Source organism: Oncorhynchus nerka, linkage group LG11, assembly GCF_034236695.1.
Source record: "Oncorhynchus nerka isolate Pitt River linkage group LG11, Oner_Uvic_2.0, whole genome shotgun sequence".
Classification (NCBI taxonomy): Eukaryota; Metazoa; Chordata; class Actinopteri; order Salmoniformes; family Salmonidae; genus Oncorhynchus; species Oncorhynchus nerka.
In genome coordinates, this window is record NC_088406.1 from 16,909,289 (window position 1) to 16,932,803 (window position 23,515).

Consider the following 23,515-nt stretch of genomic DNA (forward strand, 5'->3'; position numbering starts at 1 on the left):
ACAGGCTACGGGTTCAGGAGAAGGGATGAACAGGCTACGGGTTCAGGAGAAGGGATGAACAGGCTACGGGTTCAGGAGAAGGGATGAACAGCCTACGGGTTCAGGAGAAGGGATGAACAGGCTACGGGTTCAGGAGAAGGGATGAACAGCCTATGGGTTCAGGAGAAGGGATGAACAGGCTACGGGTTCAGGAGAAGGGATGAACAGGCTACGGGTTCAGGAGAAGGGATGAACAGGCTACGGGTTCAGGAGAAGGGATGAACAGGCTACGGGTTCAGGAGAAGGGATGAACAGGCTACGGGTTCAGGAGAAGGGATGAACAGGCTAAGGGTTCAGGAGAAGGGATGAACAGGCTAAGGGTTCAGGAGAAGGGATGAACAGGCTAAGGGTTCAGGAGAAGGGATGAACAGGCTAAGGGTTCAGGAGAAGGGATGAACAGGCTAAGGGTTCAGGAGAAGGGATGAACAGGCTAAGGGTTCAGGAGAAGGGATGAACAGGCTACGGGTTCAGTAGAAGGTGGGCAGATGTGGGGAAAACAGGAAAGGAGAGCAATATGGCTATGGGGGCAGTTGTGGTAGAGCAAGGAAGGGGGGGGTAGGTGAGACTGCGATTGAGGTCGCTGAGGGCATGCTGGAGAATGAAATGGGAATTCAAGAGGAGAGGGAGGGTAATGGAAAATTAAGCAAAGTAGCGAGGAGGAAGAGGAAGAATTTAAGGGGGGGAATGAAGGTTCTAATTCTAACAGGAAGGTAGAGATTGATAAATCAGTTGAGGACAAACAGGAAGTAGAAATTGATAAATCAGTTGAGGACAAACAGGTTGTAGAGAGGGTGGAGTTTTCTTCTGTGGATGACAGCTAGGAATCGGATGCGTCACAACAAAATAGCGAGAGAAATGGGATGGAACGGAGGTATGGGATTGAAAAGGATATGCAGGATTATAATGTAACATGTGTTTTTCCTGAAAGTGAATGGTTTATTGAATCAGCAAAGTTTCTGATGTCCAAAATAATGGGTGGAGGTTTGACCAGAAATTGCTAGACTAAAGAAAGTGGTCACGAGAGTGACAAGTGAGGTACATTCTAAAGGAAATGAAAAAGTTCAGGCGCAGCCTCAACTCTAAAGAGATGTGTTTTCTGTCTCTTCCTGTGCTTTTTCCCAGCCTTGAGCAGTTGTAAGATTTCTTCTTTAAAATGTAATGGGGCAAGAGACGGGAAAAAAGAGGCGTAGTGAAGGGGTTAATAAAGGGAAAAGGAAGTGACATACGTTTTCTACAAGAAACGCATAGTAATATGGAAAATGAAGTTGTGTGGCAACAGGAGTGGAGTTGGGGTGCCAGTGGTGTGTAGTCATAAAAGCTCAGACTGGGGGTGTGGCCATCCTGTTCTCAAAAGGATTTTTGCCTTAATCATAAGGTTGAAGAGGTCGTTGAGGGGAAAAGTTAGAGCGATTTCTGAAAACATCCCTATGGGTTTAATAAATGTATATGCCCCAGTAGTGGCCGTTGAGAGGGTGTTTTTTAGAGACGTTATCAAATACCATTGAGAAATGTAATACTGAGGATGATGTATTTCTTGCTGTGGATTTGAACTAGACAGTCAGTGATTTAGATAGAAAACACAAAAAACCTCATATAGCCTCAAGGACTTTTTAAAAACACCTTATTTTCAAAATGGAGGCACGAGACTATATATGGGCCCAAGTGTCACGACTTCCGCCGAAGTCAGCCCCTCTTCTAGATCGAGCGGTTTTCGGCGGTTGACGTCACCGATCTTCTAGCCATCACTGATCCATTTCCCATTGGTTTTGTCTTGTCTTCCATCACACCTGGTTCCAATCCCATCAATTACATGTTGTGTATTTAACCCTCTGTTTCCCCTCATGTCTTTGTCGGTGATTGTATGTTTGTACAAGTTATTTTTTTCTGGGAGAGGTGGAGGTCTGAAGAGGACAGTGTTGTATCTCTTCAACAGTGGTAGGATATAGGGAACATCCAGATTCAACAATTCTGTAATCAATACACGAGGAATGTCACCAGAGACATCACCAGATCAATGAGCAATCTAGAGTCTGAAATAGTGGAACTGTTGATGTTGGTTGAGACCACAGGAGATCAAGGCCATATTCAAGCACTCAAGAGGAAAACAAGCCTCATTGGCAGACCTGCTGGGTATCAGAGTACAGGGGACATTGGCAGACCTGCTGGGTATCAGAGTACAGGGGGCATTGGCAGACCTGCTGGGTATCAGAGTACAGGGGACATTGGCAGACCTGCTGGGTATCAGAGTACAGGGGACATTGGCAGACCTGCTGGGTATCAGAGTACAGGGGGCATTGGCAGACCTGATGGGTATCAGAGTACAGGGGACATTGGCAGACCTGCTGGGTATCAGAGTACAGGGGACATTGGCAGACCTGCTGGGTATCAGAGTACAGGGGGCTTTGGCAGACCTGATGGGTATCAGAGTACAGGGGACATTGGCAGACCTGCTGGGTATCAGAGTACAGGGGACATTGGCAGACCTGCTGGGTATCAGAGTACAGGGGACATTGGCAGACCTGCTGGGTATCAGAGTACAGGGGACATTGGCAGACCTGCTGGGTATCAGAGTACAGGGGACATTGGTGAGAAGTACATTTCAGGAAATCTCTGAAATCGATGCCTCATCCACATTTTTCTTCGGTTTAGAGAAAAAAGAATGGACAAAGAAGAATTATTAATGGCCTCAAATCAGCTGTTGGACAGGAGCTCACTAGCCCTAGTGAAATTAGAAAGAGGGCAGTAGAGTTATATGCTGAGCTCTACAAGTGTGAGTATAAAGAGGGCAGTAGAGTTCTATGCTGAGCTCTACAAGTGTGAGTATACAGACGATAAAACAGTGACACAGCAGTTCCTTGGTGGCCTCCCACAGGTGGCTGCAGAAGCTCAGGTTGAACTAGAGCAACCATCGTCTTTGCAGGAGCTCAGGTTGAACTAGAGCAACCATGGTCTTTGCAGGAATCAGGTTGAACTAGAGCAACCATCGTCTTTGCAGGAGCTCAGGTTGAACTAGAGCAACCATCGTCTTTGCAGGAGCTCAGGTTGAACTAGAGCAACCATCATCTTTGCAGAAGCTCAGGTTGAACTAGAGCAACCATCGTCTTTGCAGGAGCTCAGGTTGAACTAGAGCAACCATCGTCTTTGCAGGAGCTCAGGTTGAACTAGAGCAACCATCGTCTTTGCAGGAGCTCAGGTTGAACTAGAGCAACCAATGGTCTTTGCAGAAGCTCAGGTTGAACTAGAGCAACCATGATCTTTGCAGGAGCTCAGGTTGAACTAGAGCAACCATCGTCTTTGCAGGAGCTCAGGTTGAACTAGAGCAACCATCGTCTTTGCAGGAGCTCAGGTTGAACTAGAGCAACCATCGTCTTTGCAGGAGCTCAGGTTGAACTAGAGCAACCATCGTCTTTGCAGGAGCTTTACACTGCATTAAAAGGCATGGAAAATGGAAGGGCACTGGGTATTGATGGGCTTCCCAATGACTTTTTGAAGTCTTTTTGTTGGGAGAGGATTGGCTAGCAGTAGTTAACGATAGTTTGACCGGAGGGTTAGTACCAATAAACTGCAGAAGGGCTGTCCTCATCCTACTGCCAACAAAGAGTGACCCTAAGGAGGTGAAGAACTAGAGGCCGGTGGCCTTAATGTGCACTGATTAGAAGATCCTGTCCAAGGCTTTATCCAACAGGCTGAGGGAGGTGATGGGGCAAATCATACACACGGACCAGTCCTACTGTGTTCTCTGCAGGCAGATAAGAGGAAAACATTTCCCTGATTCTGATGGTTGTTAGCTCATATGTCATACAGGAGGCCACTATTATTGTTAACAATGTGGTTGCATTGTGCACTGTGACATTGGTTGTCATGTTTAGAGCCACCGTCTGGCCTTCTGGCCAAGATACAGGAAATTATTGTAGATTTATTTTGGGATAAATATCATTGGGTTCCAAAAAGTGCTTTGTGTCAGGAGAAGAGTGGATTATGCTCAAGAGTTACAAGAAAAAGGCACCAGATGAAGACGCCCCATTTCCCAGACTAGGGATTACGCCCCATTTCCCAGACTAGGGATTACGCCCCATTTCCCAGACTAGGGATTACGCCCCATTTCCCAGACTAGGAATTACGCCCCATTTCCTAGACTAGGGATTACGCCCCATTTCCCAGACTAGAGATTACGCCCCATTTCCCAGACTAGGGATTACATCCAATATCCCAGAGTTGGCCGAAAAGGTGTTATTAGTGGATTTGAGAGGGTTGGAAGAGGTGGGTTTGGATGTGATGTGTGAATGGGAAGGAGTTATATAGGGGGTGTTTCAAGGTTTTAAATAAAGATACATTTAAAAGTAGAAAATACACTCCTTGGAGGGTAAAACTGGGCCTTGATGACAAGGTAAAGGCAGCATGGAGAACACTGGACAGGGGACTGGTGATATGTAATGGAGGGTAAAACTGGGCCTTGATGACAAGGTAAAGGCAGCATGGAGAACACTGTACAGGGGACTGGTGATATGTAATGGAGGGTGTTGATGACAAGGTAAAGCCAGCATGGAGAACACTGTACATGGGACTGGTGATATGTAATGAGGGGTGTTGATGACAAGGTAAAGCCAGCATGGAGAACACTGTACAGGGGACTGGTGATATGTAATGGAGGGTGTTGATGACAAGGTAAAGCCAGCATGGAGAACACTGTACAGGGGACTGGTGATATGTAATGGAGGGTGTTGATGACAAGGTAAAGCCAGCATGGAGAACACTGGACAGGGGACTGGTGATATGTAATGGGGGGTGTTGATGACAAGGTAAAGCCAGCATGGAGAACACTGTACAGGGGACTGGTGATATGTAATGGAGGGTGTTGATGACAAGGTAAAGCCAGCATGGAGAACACTGTACAGGGGACTGGTGATATGTAATGGAGGGTGTTGATGACAAGGTAAAGCCAGCATGGAGAACACTGTACAGGGGACTGGTGATATGTAATGGGGGGTGTTGATGACAAGGTAAAGCCAGCATGGAGAACACTGTACAGGGGACTGGTGATATGTAATGGGGGGTGTTGATGACAAGGTAAAGCCAGCATGGAGAACACTGTACATGGGACTGGTGATATGTAACGGAGGGTGTTGATGACAAGGTAAAGCCAGCATGGAGAACACTGTACAGGGGACTGGTGATATGTAACGGAGGGTGTTGATGACAAGGTAAAGCAAGCATGGAGAACACTGTACATGGGACTGGTGATATGTAATGGAGGGTGTTGATGACAAGGTAAAGCCAGCATGGAGAACACTGTACATGGGACTGGTGATATGTAATGGGGGGTGTTGATGACAAGGTAAAGCCAGCATGGAGAACACTGGACAGGGGACTGGTGATATGTAATGGAGGGTGTTGATGACAAGGTAAAGCCAGCATGGAGAACACTGTACAAGCTACCATTACTAAAGGGGACTGGTGATATGTAATGGAGGGTGTTGATGACAAGGTAAAGCCAGCATGGAGAACACTGTACAGGGGACTGGTGATATGTAATGGAGGGTGTGGATGACAAGGTAAAGCCAGCATGGAGAACACTGTACAGGGGACTGGTGATATGTAATGGAAGGTGTTGATGACAAGGTAAAGCCAGCATGGAGAACACTGTACAGGGGACTGGTGATATGTAATGGGGGGTGTTGATGACAAGGTAAAGCCAGCATGGAGAACACTGTACAGGGGACTGGTGATATGTAATGGGGGGTGTTGATGACAAGGTAAAGCCAGCATGGAGAACACTGTACAGGGGACTGGTGATATGTAATGGAGGGTGTTGATGACAAGGTAAAGCCAGCATGGAGAACACTGTACAGGGGACTGGTGATATGTAATGGAGGGTGTTGATGACAAGGTAAAGCCAGCATGGAGAACACTGTACAAGCCACAGTTACTAAAGGGGACTGGTGATATGTAATGGGGGGTGTTGATGACAAGGTAAAGCCAGCATGGAGAACACTGTACAAGCCACAGTTACTAAAGGGGAGTGGTGATATGTAATGGGGGTGTTGATGACAAGGTAAAGCCAGCATGGAGAACACTGTACAGGGGACTGGTGATATGTAATGGGGGGTGTTGATGACAAGGTAAAGCCAGCATGGAGAACACTGTACAGGGGACTGGTGATATGTAATGGAGGGTGTTGATGACAAGGTAAAGCCAGCATGGAGAACACTGTACAGGGGACTGGTGATATGTAATGGAGGGTGTTGATGACAAGGTAAAGCCAGCATGGAGAACACTGTACAGGGGACTGGTGATATGTAATGGAGGGAGTTGATGACAAGGTAAAGCCAGCATGGAGAACACTGTACAGGAGACTGGTGATATGTAATGGAGGGTGTTGATGACAAGGTAAAGCCAGCATGGAGAACACTGTACAGGGGACTGGTGATATGTAATGGAAGGTGTTGATGACAAGGTAAAGCCAGCATGGAGAACACTGTACAGGGGACTGGTGATATGTAATGGAGGGTGTTGATGACAAGGTAAAGCCAGCATGGAGAACACTGTACAGGGGACTGGTGATATGTAATGGAGGGTGTTGATGACAAGGTAAAGCCAGCATGGAGAACACTGTACAAGCCACAGTTACTAAAGGGGACTGGTGATATGTAATGGGGGGTGTTGATGACAAGGTAAAGCCAGCATGGAGAACACTGTACAAGCCACAGTTACTAAAGGGGAGTGGTGATATGTAATGGGGGGTGTTGATGACAAGGTAAAGCCAGCATGGAGAACACTGTACAGGGGACTGGTGATATGTAATGGGGGGTGTTGATGACAAGGTAAAGCCAGCATGGAGAACACTGTACAGGGGACTGGTGATATGTAATGGAGGGTGTTGATGACAAGGTAAAGCCAGCATGGAGAACACTGTACAGGGGACTGGTGATATGTAATGGAGGGTGTTGATGACAAGGTAAAGCCAGCATGGAGAACACTGTACAGGGGACTGGTGATATGTAATGGAGGGAGTTGATGACAAGGTAAAGCCAGCATGGAGAACACTGTACAGGGGACTGGTGATATGTAATGGAGGGAGTTGATGACAAGGTAAAGCCAGCATGGAGAACACTGTACAGGAGACTGGTGATATGTAATGGAGGGTGTTGATGACAAGGTAAAGCCAGCATGGAGAACACTGTACAGGGGACTGGTGATATGTAATGGAGGGTGTTGATGACAAGGTAAAGCCAGCATGGAGAACACTGTACAGGGGACTGGTGATATGTAATGGAGGGTGTTGATGACAAGGTAAAGCCAGCATGGAGAACACTGTACAGGGGACTGGTGATATGTAATGGAGGGTGTTGATGACAAGGTAAAGCCAGCATGGAGAACACTGTACAGGGGACTGGTGATATGTAACGGAGGGTGTTGATGACAAGGTAAAGCCAGCATGGAGAACACTGTACATGGGACTGGTGATATGTAATGGAGGGTGTTGATGACAAGGTAAAGCCAGCATGGAGAACACTGTACATGGGACTGGTGATATGTAATGGGGGGTGTTGATGACAAGGTAAAGCCAGCATGGAGAACACTGGACAGGGGACTGGTGATATGTAATGGAGGGTGTTGATGACAAGGTAAAGCCAGCATGGAGAACACTGTACAGGGGACTGGTGATATGTAATGGAGGGTGTTGATGACAAGGTAAAGCCAGCATGGAGAACACTGTACAGGGGACTGGTGATATGTAATGGAGGGTGTTGATGACAAGGTAAAGCCAGCATGGAGAACACTGTACAGGGGACTGGTGATATGTAATGGAGGGTGTTGATGACAAGGTAAAGCCAGCATGGAGAACACTGTACAGGGGACTGGTGATATGTAATGGAGGGTGTTGATGACAAGGTAAAGCCAGCATGGAGAACACTGTACAAGCTACCATTACTAAAGGGGACTGGTGATATGTAATGGAGGGTGTTGATGACAAGGTAAAGCCAGCATGGAGAACACTGTACAAGCCACCGTTACTAAAGGGGACTGGTGACATGTAATGGAGGGTGTTGTATCTGTTATTCATTCAGATTTTGGAGATTGATGTCCTTTTTGTAATATAAGAGAAAGGATTTCCACACTTTTATGGATTGTCAGAGGATAAAGCCTCTGTTTGAAATACTGGAGTCTTTGTTTACAGCTGTCGAGGAGAATTTCCATAACACTTTTTTATTTGGGGGTTTCAATACAGTAAGCAGCAGAACAGAAACAACTGTTACATTTTATTTGGGGACAAGCTAAGATGAGTAGGAAACACAAGATAGACATGGGATATGGTCAGGATGTAAGGTGTGTTTTTACAGGATTAGTCAAAGCCAGAATAAAAAGTGGATTTTGAGTTCTTCTCGTCTGTAAAAGATCTCCCATTGCAGACCCCTATTCCCTGGTGTGTGTAGCTCAGTAGGCCTCCAGATATACTTGACATACTGCATAGCATACACAGACAGAGGACACACATTCAGGGACTCACCATTGCTGCTTCTCTGGTTTCTCCTGTTTTTCACTTTTATAGATCACGGTCAGACCCCAACTACATAGAGAGAGATAGGAAACATCACGGTCAGACCCAAACTACATAGAAAGAGATAGGAAACATCACAGTCTGACCCCAACTACTTAGAGAGAGAGATAGGAAACATCACGGTCAGACCCCAACTACATAGAGAGAGATAGGAAACATCACGGTCCGACCCAAACTACATAGAGAGAGATAGGAAACATCACAGTCTGACCCCAACTACATAGAGAGAGAGATAGGAAACATCACAGTCAGACCCCAACTACATAGAGAGAGATAGGAAACATCACGGTCAGACCCAAACTACATAGAGAGAGATAGGAAACATCACAGTCTGACCCCAACTACATAGAGAGAGATAGGAAACATCACGGTCAGACCCCAACTACATAGAGAGAGATAGGAAACATCACAGTCAGACCCCAACTACATAGAGAGAGATAGGAAACATCACGGTCAGACCCCAACTACATAGAGAGAGATAGGAAACATCACAGTCTGACCCCAACTACATAGAGAGAGATAGGAAACATCACAGTCTGACCCCAACTACATAGAGAGAGATAGGAAACATCACAGTCTGACCCCAACTACATAGAGAGAGATAGGAAACATCACGGTCAGACCCCAACTACATAGAGAGAGATAGGAAACATCACAGTCTGACCCCAACTACTTAGAGAGAGAGAGATAGGAAACATCACAGTCTGACCCCAACTACATAGAGAGAGAGATATGAAACATCACAGTCTGACCCCAACTACATAGAGAGAGAGATAGGAAACATCACGGTCAGACCCCAACTACATAGAGAGAGAGATAGGAAACATCACAGTCAGACCCCAACTACATAGAGAGAGAGATAGGAAACATCACAGTCAGACCCCAACTACATAGAGATAGGAAACATCATGGTCAGACCCCAACTACATAGAGAGAGAGATAGAAAACATCACAGTCAGACCCCAACTACATAGAGAGAGAGATAGGAAACATCACGGTCAGACCCCAACTACATCGAGAGAGATAGGAAACATCACAGTCAGACCCCAACTACATAGAGAGAGAGATAGGAAACATCACGGTCAGACCCCAACTACATAGAGAGAGATAGGAAACATCACGGTCAGACCCCAACTACATAGAGAGAGAGATAGGAAACATCACAGTCAGACCCCAACTACATAGAGAGAGAGAGATAGGAAACATCACAGTCAGACCCCAACTACATAGAGAGAGAGATAGGAAACATCACGGTCAGACCCCAACTACATAGAGAGAGATAGAGTTGTTCTGACCAGGCAGGAGGAGAGGACAGAGAGGTGTTCTGACCAGGCAGGAGGAGAGGATAGAAAGGTGTTCTGACCAGGCAGGAGGAGAGGACAGAGAGGTGTTCTGACCAGGCAGGAGGAGAGGACAGAGAGGCGTTCTGACCAGGCAGGAGGAGAGGACAGAGAGGTGTTCTGACCAGGCAGGAAGAGAGGACAGAGAGGTGTTCTGACCAGGTGGGTGGTCGTAGTTTCTTCTTGATGCCTAGATAGACCCTCAGATTCTTCACCTGCCATTCCCTCTCTGAACGATTACTCTACAGGGAAACAAAACAGACAGATTAGCTCTGTCTGTGTCTATGTGTGTGTGTGTGTGTGTGTGTGGGTGTGTGTGTGTGTGTGTGTGTGTGTGTCTTACCCGCACTTCCTTGTACATCCTGAGGGAGACAGTGTTTAGGATGAAGTAGCGGTCGTGGAAGCTGCCGGTGTTCAGTCCCAATCCCAGAATGCTCCTCTCCTCCCGGAACTTCACCATCCCGTGCTTGGACACATCCACTTTATTGGCTATGGGGGGACGGATCGTACCAAATCAGAAACAGTATAGGGATAATAGTAGAGCTGAGAAGTCAATTCAATTGTGTGTTAGCAGCCTGATCACTAGAAACAAACTTAGATTCCAGACGTTTGAAAAGGTCCTGAGAACGTGAATATATGCTCACAATAAAATAAAATACAACATTCACCCAGAAATGAGAGTGAACTGGTGCTGCTCAGAACACTGCACCTACAGCAATGCTCTAGCAAGCCATCACCCCAACCACTCAGAACACTGCACCTACAGCAATGCTCTAGCAAGCCTTAACCACAACCTTAACCACTCAGAACACTGCACCTATAACAATGCTCTAGCAAGCCATAACCCCAACCTTAACCACTCAGAACACTGCACCTATAGCAATGCTCTAGCAAGCCATAACCCCAACCTTAACCACTCAGAACACTGCACCTACAGCAATGCTCTAGCAAGCCATAACCCCAACCTTAACCACTCAGAACACTGCACCTACAGCAATGCTCTAGCAAGCCATAACCCCAACCACTCAGAACACTGCACCTACAGCAATGCTCTAGCAAGCCATAACCCCAACCTTAACCACTCAGAACACTGCACCTACAGCAATGCTCTAGCAAGCCATAACCCCAACCACTCAGAACACTGCACCTACAGCAAGGCTCTAGCAAGCCATAACCCCAACCACTCAGAACACTGCACCTACAGCAAGGCTCTAGCAAGCCTTAACCCCAACCACTCAGAACACTGCACCTACAGCAATGCTCTAGCAAGCCTTAACCCCAACCTTAACCACTCAGAACACTGCACCTACAGCAATGCTCTAGCAAGCCTTAACCCCAACCACTCAGAACACTGCACCTACAGCAATGCTCTAGCAAGCCTTAACCCCAACCACTCAGAACACTGCACCTACAGCAATGCTCTAGCAAGCCATCACCCCAACCACTCAGAACAGTGCACCTACAGTAATGCTCTAGCAAGCCATAACCCCAACCTTAACCACTCAGAACACTGCACCTATAGCAATGCTCTAGCAAGCCATAACCCCAACCTTAACCACTCAGAACACTGCACCTACAGCAATGCTCTAGCAAGCCATAACCCCAACCTTAACCACTCAGAACACTGCACCTATAGCAATGCTCTAGCAAGCCATAACCCCAACCTTAACCATTAAGAACACTGCACCTACAGCAATGCTCTAGCAAGCCATAACCCCAACCACTCAGAACACTGCACATACAGCAATGCTCTAGCAAGCCATAACCCCAACCTTAACCACTCAGAACACTGCACCTACAGCAATGCTCTAGCAAGCCATAACCCCAACCCAACCTTAACCACTCAGAACACTGCACCTACAGCAATGCTCTAGCAAGCCTTAACCCCAACCACTCAGAACACTGCACCTACAGCAATGCTCTAGCAAGCCTTAACCCCAACCTTAACCACTCAGAACACTGCACCTACAGCAAGGCTCTAGCAAGCCTTAACCCCAACCACTCAGAACACTGCACCTACAGCAATGCTCTAGCAAGCCTTAACCCCAACCACTCAGAAAACTGCACCTACAGCAATGCTCTAGCAAGCCTTAACCCCAACCTTAACCACTCAGAACACTGCACCTACAGCAATGCTCTAGCAAGCCATAACCCCAACCTTAACCACTCAGAACACTGCACCTATAGCAATGCTCTAGCAAGCCTTAACCCCAACCTTAACCACTCAGAAAACTGCACCTACAGCAATGCTCTAGCAAGCCTTAACCCCAACCACTCAGAACACTGCACCTACAGCAATGCTCTAGCAAGCCTTAACCCCAACCACTCAGAACACTGCACCTACAGCAATGCTCTAGCAAGCCATCACCCCCCAACCTTAACCACTCAGAACACTGCACCTACAGCAATGCTCTAGCAAGCCATAACCCCAACCTTAACCACTCAGAACACTGCACCTATAGCAATGCTCTAGCAAGCCATAACCCCAACCTTAACCACTCAGAATACTGCACCTACAGCAATGCTCTAGCAAGCCATAACCCCAACCTTAACCACTCAGAACACTGCACCTATAGCAATGCTCTAGCAAGCCATAAGCCCAACCTTAACCACTCAGAACACTGCACCTACAGCAATGCTCTAGCAAGCCATAACCCCAACCACTCAGAACACTGCACCTACAGCAATGCTCTAGCAAGCCATAACCACAACCTTAACCACTCAGAACACTGCACCTACAGCAATGCTCTAGCAAGCCTTAACCCCAACCTTAACCACTCATAACTAATGCCTAAACTGTTCATCTTTGAGTTGTTTCCGTTTCAACCCGGTAACCACATGTATGTGTGTGTGTTAGTGTGTGTACCCAGGTAGACCAGTATGGCCTCCATGGCCAGGTTCTTTTTGACCAGCAGGTGGGAGTCGGTACCCAGAGAGTGTAGGATGGGTAACACACGCTCCAGATGATGCAACGGACGCTCTGAGTGAGTGAGAGAGAGTGAGAGAAGAATGAGAGAGAGGAGAGTGAGGAGAGAGACAAACAGAACAGAGCTTCAACAGCAGCATCACTTCTCCCTAGCACTTCCATCCCATACCTCTGTCCCCTTCCTCTCCATCCCATGCCTCTGTCCCCTTCCTCTCCATCCCACGCCTCTGTCCCCTTCCTCTCCATCCCACGCCTCTGTCCCCTTCCTCTCCATCCCACGCCTCTGTCCCCTTCCTCTCCATCCCACGCCTCTGTCCCCTTCCTCTCCATCCCACGCCTCTGTCCCCTTCCTCTCCATCCCACGCCTCTGTCCCCTTCCTCTCCATCCCACGCCTCTGTCCCCTTCCTCTCCATCCCACGCCTCTGTCCCCTTCCTCTCCATCCCACGCCTCTGTCCCCTTCCTCTCCATCCCACGCCTCTGTCCCCTTCCTCTCCATCCCACGCCTCTGTCCCCTTCCTCTCCATCCCACGCCTCTGTCCCCTTCCTCTCCATCCCACGCCTCTGTCCCCTTCCTCTCCATCCCACGCCTCTGTCCCCTTCCTCTCCATCCCACGCCTCTGTCCCCTTCCTCTCCATCCCACGCCTCTGTCCCCTTCCTCTCCATCCCACGCCTCTGTCCCCTTCCTCTCCATCCCACGCCTCTGTCCCCTTCCTCTCCATCCCACGCCTCTGTCCCCTTCCTCTCCATCCCACACCTCTGTCCCCTTCCTCTCCATCCCACGCCTCTGTCCCCTTCCTCTCCATCCCACACCTCTGTCCCCTTCCTCTCCATCCCACGCCTCTGTCCCCTTCCTCTCCATCCCACACCTCTGTCCCCTTCCTCTCCATCCCACACCTCTGTCCCCTTCCTCTCCATCCCACGCCTCTGTCCCCTTCCTCTCCATCCCATACCTCTTTCCCCTCTCCACCGGTCTCCTCCTTCTGACTGACCTCTCATCTCTCTGTCCACTCACTGGTCTCCTTCTTCTGACTGACCTCCCATATCTCTGTCCACTCACTGGTCTCTTCCTTCTGACTGACCTCCCATCTCTCTGTCCACTCACTGGTCTCCTCCTTCTGACTGACCTCCCATCTCTCTGTCCACTCACTGGTCTCCTCCTTCTGACTGACCTCTCATCTCTCTGTCCACTCACTGGTCTCTTCCTTCTGACTGACCTCTCATCTCTCTGTCCACTCACTGGTCTCCTTCTTCTGACTGACCTCCCATCTCTCTGTCCACTCACTGGTCTCTTCCTTCTGACTGACCTCCCATCTCTCTGTCCACTCACTGGTCTCCTCCTTCTGACTGACCTCCCATCTCTCTGTCCACTCACTGGTCTCCTCCTTCTGACTGACCTCTCATCTCTCTGTCCACTCACCAGTCTCCTCCTTCTGACTGACCTCCCATCTCTCTGTCCACTCACCGGTCTCCTCCTTCTGGCTGACCTCCCAGCAGCTCCAGTAGTCTTTCTCCCTGACCTGGATCTTCCGCCGGTCCAGAATCTCACAGGTCAGCTCTGCTGCCGTCATAGAACCAGGGATCTGGAGGGGAGAGCAGTGGAGGGAGTCACATTCTGGACCTCTTCTTACTCTATTTCCCTATCGTGATAAAGGTGAGGTCTGAAGGGTTAGTTAAAGTCAGAGGTGAGAGGTCACCTTGACATGCTGCTCTGCCGTCTCCTTCTTCTCCTCCAGGTACACTGTACAGATGAAGTCACCTGCTGACCCCGATGCCTGCACAACACACACACGCACACATGCGTTAAAGCACATTGGGTTGCAGCAGAACACTGCAAACACATGAGAAGTTTGTGTGACTCACAGGAACGCTGGAGTTGAGATGTGTGTGTGAGTGTACTGTATTACTCACAGGAATTCTGGAGTTGAGATGTGTGTGAGTGTACTGTATTACTCACAGGAACGCTGGAGTTGAGATGTGTGTGAGTGTACTGTATTACTCACAGGAACGCTGGAGTTGAGATGTGTGTGAGTGTACTGTATTACTCACAGGAACGATGGAGTTGAGATGTGTGTGAGTGTACAGTATTACTCACAGGAACGCTGGAGTTGAGATGTGTGTGAGTGTACAGTATTACTCACAGGAACGCTGGAGTTGAGATGTGTGTGAGTGTACAGTATTACTCACAGGAACGCTGGAGTTGAGATGTGTGTGAGTGTACAGTATTACTCACAGGAACGCTGGAGTTGAGGTTCAACTTCTCTCTAACTTTAATGATGACCGTGATCTCATCCAGCTGCCTTTTCAGCTGCTGCTCATCCACCTGGACCGCAACACAACCACACAGCAACATGACCGTATAACCGGTATAACTACTCACTCCGTGGTAGAATCACCACTGACCAGCTCACACTGCAGCCACCCCCTACCAAACACTGCAGCCATCCCCTACCAAACACTGCAGCCACCCCCTACCAAACACTGCAGCCACCCCCTACCAAACACTGCAGCCACCCCCTACCAAACACTGCAGCCACCCCCTACCAAACACTGCAGCCACCCCCTACCAAACACTGCAGCCACCCCCTACCACACTGCAGCCACCCCCTACCACACTGCAGCCACCCCCTACCAAACACTGCAGCCACCCCTACCAAACACTGCAGCCACCCCCTACCAAACACTGCAGCCACCCCCTACCAAACACTGCAGCCATCCCCTACCAAACACTGCAGCCATCCCCCTACCAAACACTGCAGCCACCCCCTACCAAACACTGCAGCCACCCCCACTACCAAACACTGCAGCCACCACCCTACCAAACACTGCAGCCACCACCCTACCAAACACTGCAGCCACCCCCTACCAAACACTGCAGCCACCCCTACCAAACACTGCAGCCACCCCCCTACCAAACACTGCAGCCACCCCTACCAAACACTGCAGCCACCCCCTACCAAACACTGCAGCCACCCCCTACCAAACACTGCAGCCACCCCCTACCAAACGCTGCAGCCACCCCCTACCAAACGCTGCAGCCACCCCCTACCAAACGCTGCAGCCATCCCCCTACCAAACGCTGCAGCCACCCCCTACCAAACGCCGCAGCCATCCCCCCTACCAAACGCCGCAGCCACCCCTACCAAATGCTGTAGCCACCCCCATCCCACTACCATCCCATACCCCTACCAAACCATCCCCCTACCAAACCATCACCCTACCAAACCATCACCCTACCAAACCATCACCCTACCAAACCACAACCGCTACCAAACCACAACCGCTACCAAAACATCCCAATACCAAACCAAACCCCTACCAAACCATACCCCTACCAAACCAGACCACTACCAAACTACTACCGCTACAAAACCACAACCGCTACCAAACCACTACCACTACCAAAACATCCCACTACCAAACCACTACCATCCCACTACCAAACCAAACCATACCCCTACCAAACCAGACCACTACCAAACCAGACCACTACCACACTACTACCGCTACCAAACCACAACCGCTACCAAAACATCCCACTACCAAACCACTACCATCCCACTACCAAACCAAACCCCTACCAAACCATACCCCTACCAAACCAGACCACTACCAAACCACTACCATCCCACTACCATCCCATACCCCTACCAAACCATCCCCCTACCAAACCATCCCCCTACCAAACCACAACCGCTACCAAACCATCCCCCTACCAAACCATCCCCCTACCAAACCACAACCGCTACCAAAACATCCCACTACCAAACCACTACCATCCCACTACCATCCCATACCCCTACCAAACCATCCCCCTACCAAACCACAACCGCTACCAAAACATCCCACTACCAAACCACTACCATCCCACTACCATCCCATACCCCTACCAAACCATCCCCCTACCAAACCACAACCGCTACCAAAACATCCCACTACCAAACCAGACCACTACCAAACTACTACCGCTACCAAACCACAACCGCTACCAAAACATCCCACTACCAAACCACTGCCATCCCACTACCAAACCAAACCCCTACCAAACCATACCCCTACCAAACCAGACCACTACCAAACCAGACCACTACCAAACTACTACCGCTACCAAACCACAACCGCTACCAAAACATCCCACTACCAAACCACTACCATCCCACTACCAAACCAAACCCCTACCAAACCATACCCCTACCAAACCAGACCACTACCAAACCAGACCACTACCAAACTACTACCGCTACCAAACCACAACCGCTACCAAAACATCCCACTACCAAACCACTACCATCCCACTACCATCCCATACCCCTAACAAACCATCCCCCTACCAAACCACAACCGCTACCAAACCATCCCCCTACCAAACCATCCCCCTACCAAACCAAAACCGCTACCAAACCAAACCCCTACCAAACCATACCCCTACCAAACCAGACCACTACCAAACCAGACCACTACCAAACCAGACCACTACCAAACTACTACCGCTACCAAACCACAACCGCTACCAAAACATCCCACTACCAAACCACTACCATCCCATACCCCTACCAAACCATCCCCCTACCAAACCACAACCGCTACCAAACCATCCCCCTACCAAACCATCCCCCTACCAAACCACAACCGCTACCAAACCATCCCCCTACCAAACCACAACCGCTACCAAAACATCCCACTACCAAACCACTACCATCCCATACCCCTACCAAACCATCCCCCTACCAAACCATCCCCCTACCAAACCACAACCGCTACCAAAACATCCCACTACCAAACCACTACCATCCCATCCCCCTACCAAACCATCCCCCTACCAAACCACAACCGCTACCAAACCACAACCGCTACCAAACCAAACCATACCCCTACCAAACCAGACCACTACCAAACCAGACCACTACCGCTACCAAACCACAACCGCTACCAAACCACAACCACTACCAAAACATCCCACTACCAAACCACTACCATCCCACTACCAAACCAAACCCCTACCAAACCATACCCCTACCAAACCAGACCACGACCAAACTACTACCGCTACCAAACCACTACCATCTCATACCCCTACCAAACCATCCCCCTACCAAACCATCCTCCTACCAAACCATACCCCTACCAAACCAGACCACTACCAAACTACTACCGCTACCAAACCACAACCGCTACCAAAACATCCCACTACCAAACCACTACCATCCCACTACCAAAACAAACCCCTACCAAACCAGACCACTACCAAACCAGACCACTACCAAACCACAACCGCTACCAAAACATCCCACTACCAAACTACTACCATCCCATACCCCTACCAAACCATCCCCCTACCAAACCACAACCACTACCAAACCATCCCACTACCAAACCATACCCCTACCAAACCACAACCGCTACCAAACCATCCCCCTACCAAACCACAACCGCTACCAAACCATCCCCCCTACCAAACCATCCCCCTACCAAACCACAACCGCTACCAAACCATCCCCTACCAAAACCATCCCCCTACCAAACCACAACCGCTACCAAAACATCCCACTACCAAACCACTACCATCCCATACCCCTACCAAACCATCCCCTACCAAACCATCCCCCTACCAAACTACTACCACTACCACTACATACCACTACCAAACCATCCCCCTACCAAACCATCCCCCTACCAAACCATCCCCTACCAAACTACTACCACTACCACTACATACCACTACCAAACCATCCCCCTACCAAACCATCCCGCTACCAAACCACAACCGCTACCAAAACATCCCACTACCAAACCACTACCATCCCACTACCATCCCATACCCCTACCAAACCATCCCCCTACCAAACTACTACCACTACCACTACATACCACTACCAAATCACTACCACTACCAAACCACTACCAAACCATCCCCCTACCAAACTACATACCACTACCAAACTACTACCACTACCACTACATACCACTACCAAATCACTACCACTACCAAACCCCTACCAAACCATACCCCTGCCAAACCATACCCCTACCAAACTACTACCACTACCACTACATACCACTACCAAACCAAACCACTACCAAGTGACTTACAGGAGCAATTATGGTTAAGTAACTTGCTCAAGGGCATATACATATCTTTCAGTTTTTTTTATTTTAATTGTATTTAACTAGGCAAGTCAGTTAAGAACAAATTCTTATTTTACAATGACTGCCTACTCCGTCCAACCCCTCCCCTAACCCAGACGAACGCTGGGCCAATTGTGCGCTACCCAGTTGTGATACACCCCGGGATTGAACCAGGGTCTGTAATGACGCCTCTAGCGCTGAGATGCGAACCAGAGGCCTTCTGGTTACAGGTTCAATGCTCTTAACCGCTAGGCTACCTACTGCCTTTACAAGGTTATGGGTCAGGGGTTAGAGTTAACAGCACCTGTGACCCCAAAGACGTCAGTGTAGTGCTCTATGAGGTTAGGGGCCAGGGGTTAGAGTCTACAGGGTCTCTGACCTCAAAGACGTCAGTGTAGTGCTCTGAGGTTAGGGGTCAGGGGTTAGAGTTTACAGGGTCTCTGGCTCAAAGACGTCAGTGTAGTGCTCTATGAGGTTAGGGGTCAAGGGTTAGAGTCTACAGGGTCTCTGACCTCAAAGACGTCCGTGTAGTGCTCTATGAGTTCCTCTACGACGCGGCCAGCTGTGAAGTCCTTCCCGTCGCTCTGGAACAGTGTTGGGCCAAATACTATAGCCAGGTTATGGAGATTCATCTGGTTCAGCTCTGCAAACCGCTGCACACTGTGGACAACACACACACCGTTACACTCTGAGCGGAGGGGTGTGTGTGTGTTTATATGTGTCTCACCAGTAGAGGTGGTTGACCAGGGCTCGTAGCGTGGCCTTGTTGACTCTGGGCAGGTGGCTCAGCAGCAGCTGGTACTGAGAGATCTTCTTGCTCTCCTCTGGGATCACTGACAAACAACAACACACACACACACACACACAGTGTTTGAGTTAGAGTGTAGGATACAGGGTGTTTGAGTTAGGGTGTAGGATACAGGGTCTTGGGGTTAGGGTGTAGGGTGTAGGATACAGGGTCTTGGGGTTAGGGTGTAGGATACAGGGTGTTGGGGTTAGGGTGTAGGATACAGGGTGTAGGGGTTAGGGTGTAGGATACAGGGTATAGGATACAGGGTGTAGGGGTTAGGGTGTAGGATACAGGGTGTAGGATACAGGGTGTAGGGGTTAGGGTGTAGGATACAGGGTGTAGGGGTTAGGGTGTAGGATACAGGGTGTAGGGGTTAGGGTGTAGGATACAGGGTGTAGGATACAGGGTGTAGGATACAGGGTGTAGGGGTTACGGTGTAGGATACCGGGTGTAGGGGTTACGGTGTAGGATACCGGGTGTAGGGGTTACGGTGTAGGATACCGGGTGTAGGGGTTACGGTGTAGGATACCGGGTGTAGGGGTTAGGGTGTAGGATACAGGGTCTTAGGGTTTAGGGTGTAGGATATAGGGTGTAGGATATAGGGTGTAGGATATAGGGTGTAGGATATAGGGTGTAGGGGTTAGGGTGTAGGATAAACGGTGTAGGGGTTAGGGTGTAGGATACAGGGTGTAGGATACAGGGTGTAGGATACAGGGTGTAGGATACAGGGTGTAGGATACAGGGTGTAGGGGTTACGGTGTAGGATACCGGGTGTAGGGGTTACGGTGTAGGATACCGGGTGTAGGGGTTAGGGTGTAGGATACAGGGTCTTAGGGTTTAGGGTGTAGGGGTTAGGGTGTAGGGGTTAGGGTGTTAGCGTGCAGGGTGTTAGCGTGCAGGGTGTTAGCGTGCAGGGTGTTAGCGTGCAGGGTGTTAGCGTGCAGGGTGTTAGCGTGCAGGTGCAGGGTGTTAGCGTGCAGGGTGTTAGCGTGCAGGGTGTTAGCGTGCAGGGTGTTAGCGTGCAGGGTGTTAGCGTGCGGGTCTCACCAGGTGTGCTGAGCCATGCGCTAGCATGTTTGGTGAACAGGCCCTCTCCAGACTCTCTGAAGAAGCGTTTCAGTGTGTTAGACACGTCGTCCACCTGGTGCTCCTCCTCCTTCAGACGCACATTACGGGCATCACGCCGAAACGCCTCGCACAGCGCCGCCACGCGACTGTTCACACCGCTCTTACGGTAGATACCCTCAGACGTCAGACCTAAAACACACACAGTTTAAAACTCAGACACAAACTAATATCCACTCGACAACACATACTCCTGACATGGTTCACAGTGTTTCAATTCTCCCCCTTCTCTTACTGACCAACCAAAACTGTCAGAGTTCAGAGGTCAGAGTAGCAGCCAATCAGAGTACAGAAGGGATTATGAAGAGAGTCAGCAGACGGAATAGACTAACATGCTGACCACACTGCTCACGTGCGCCAACGAGCGTCTGCGTTGCCAAGCGCACACACACACACATTGATTTTAGTGTTGGCAAATTGGCTTAGTCTCGTACTGAGGAGCCTATAAAATATAAAAGATTTTGGAATTCTGAAATGTATTGGAATAAATGACCAAACTATAAAACTTGCTAGCCAGCTATGGGTAACTGTAGCTAGTGTAAAGAATTGCTATTATGCAGGAGACCAACCTACTGCTAAATACATGGCTATTGCATTGTTATAACTGAGACAACACATAGCAACGTATTTTCACAGTAAAGCCTGTGGGGTCCCCTACAGGATAGCTCCCACATTACACACATAATCTCCCTTTTTTAACCGAACACTGTGTGCCCGAAGAAGATCCTACGATGACGGACAGACAACTGAGCCAATGGCGGAAGACTACAGACTACAACCAGCTGAACCAATCCGGAGATCCGATCTTCCTAGGGTCAACCTACTTTCTGTGACGTATATAAGAGCTGTGCTGACTGTTTACGCTCTCTCTGCCTGCTGTTCCAACACGAACTAACGGAAGAGCCGTATTTACGTGTACCAGATATTCTCCCTCTGAAATAAACTGTCGCTTGTCGTACAATTTTAACACCTGGTCTGAATCGATCCTTAACCGGCTCACCCTTCTAATATCCTTTTATCAACAAAACATGGTAGCCAGAGGATGGTTAAATAACGGTCCGGTCGAAGTGAGTTGATTGGGTGTGAGAAGGAGAGTGACGGAAGGACGGTTCCAAAAAAGAGACGGGTGAAAGAAATTGGGAGGACAATAATTCTGCTCAACTCGAAACTGATCTAAAAGGTGCACCATAAACAAGGTAAGCAAAACCTGTTAAATCAAACTTTGCATATTGTCGTATAGTCTGTCTAAATTCTGATCAGTATTTCCGAGTAAGTATGAATTCTTGTGTAAATTTATAATTTGCTGACGAGTCAAAGAACAGTAGAGTGAACATATGTGGTACAAACCGGCGACGGACGGGTGATTAAATCATTGATGAGATATCAGTAAGGGGATAGCTGATTACTATTCATTAAATCTGGCGCCGAGGGGATAGATTGTGTAATTTTGTCCCGTGACCCGGTCAGCGCAGTCTGATAGCTTTCAATGATGAGGGATCACTTTTGAGGCCTGTAGTTCCGATAGGGGTCGAACATATATATAAATTCAGTTTCGATAGGGGTCGGACATGTGTATAATTTTGATAAGGGATCAGCACGATAGAGATTAGGGATAGATATCAGTAAGGGGATAGCAAATTGCTATTCATTAAACCTGGCGCCGAGGTTGTCCCGCGACTCGGTCGAAGTCCAGTCTGATAAGAGGTCCAATGATAAAGATAAGCTGATAGGGGTCAAAGAGATGACGTGTATTTGTAACTGTTTATATTAAAATGTAATGTGGTTGTAATCGTCTCCATTAAGATTGTTGATGGTTTGAGAGACAGAGAGAGAGAGAGAGAGAGAACTCAAGAAGGGTTATTGAATAAATCCGAAAATTCTGTGTTGTATGTAAACTTCCATGTTGTATGTATCTATAACTTCTGTGTAAAATGTATAATCAGGAACAAAATGACTGATGTATAATTGAAATAAGATCTGAATATAATATTTAAAATATTGCGACTATATAGTCGAATAGATCCCTTGGTTGCGCGCTCCACGAAAGCTATACCAACCCAATCGTTTTTCTCGAACTGAATATACAAGGAAAAGCTCTGAGATAAGGCAGAGTGTGAGCAATAGTGTCTCCTCGAATACATCGTTGTTATTAACTAACGACGGGCTAAGTATATTCTAATTATATTCAAGTAGTCTGGTAAAATTCCGATTAAGTTACGATTAATTTCCGATTGAATTAAATTGAATCACGATTAAAAATTCACAATGGCGACCCCCAATACTCCAAAGCTGAAGTTTAATGAGTTCCTAGAAAAAAAAATGGAATATAGATCAGGGGGAAAGGGACAGTGGAAGGATATAAAGAAAGTCTGGGAGGGAGTAAAGTTAAGATGGACGCAAGCAGGTTACCTAGGAGGGGGACTGCCAACCGGGGTCCAGTTGAAAACAATGGAATGTGGGTTAAGAGAGAAAGAGGCAGAAAAGAACAAAATTCACGTATTTAAGAAAGAAGGGTCAGATACGAAGGGAGCGAGATTAATGAGAATCCTAATTGAGGGAAAACTTTGGGCGTTTAAATTAGTGCTATTTTCTGTTGTTCAGATGCCGGA

At 48.5% G+C, this 23,515-nt stretch overlaps 1 protein-coding gene across 7 annotated transcripts in view; it reads right to left on the minus strand.

Moving 5' to 3' along the window:
- Positions 1–23,515, minus strand: part of LOC115125746 (arf-GAP with Rho-GAP domain, ANK repeat and PH domain-containing protein 1-like) — a 183,461-nt gene that overhangs the window by 17,409 nt on the left and 142,537 nt on the right. For 5 of the 7 annotated variants that reach the window (XM_065024262.1, XM_065024259.1, XM_065024261.1 and 2 more), the window contains 10 exons: positions 20,829–21,038; positions 19,719–19,824; positions 19,504–19,651; positions 15,099–15,188; positions 14,563–14,640; positions 14,331–14,448; positions 12,806–12,919; positions 10,283–10,428; positions 10,099–10,181; positions 8,549–8,608 (listed from right to left, as the gene is read on the minus strand). In XM_065024262.1, the coding sequence (XP_064880334.1) occupies positions 8,549–8,608; positions 10,099–10,181; positions 10,283–10,428; positions 12,806–12,919; positions 14,331–14,448; positions 14,563–14,640; positions 15,099–15,188; positions 19,504–19,651; positions 19,719–19,824; positions 20,829–21,038 (1,153 nt within the window). Of the gene's footprint in view, positions 1–8,548; positions 8,609–9,806; positions 9,865–10,064; positions 10,182–10,282; positions 10,429–12,805; positions 12,920–14,330; positions 14,449–14,562; positions 14,641–15,098; positions 15,189–19,503; positions 19,652–19,718; positions 19,825–20,828; positions 21,039–23,515 lie in introns of those variants that run through there. The other 2 variants (XM_065024263.1, XM_065024264.1) reach the window with 2 other exon arrangements.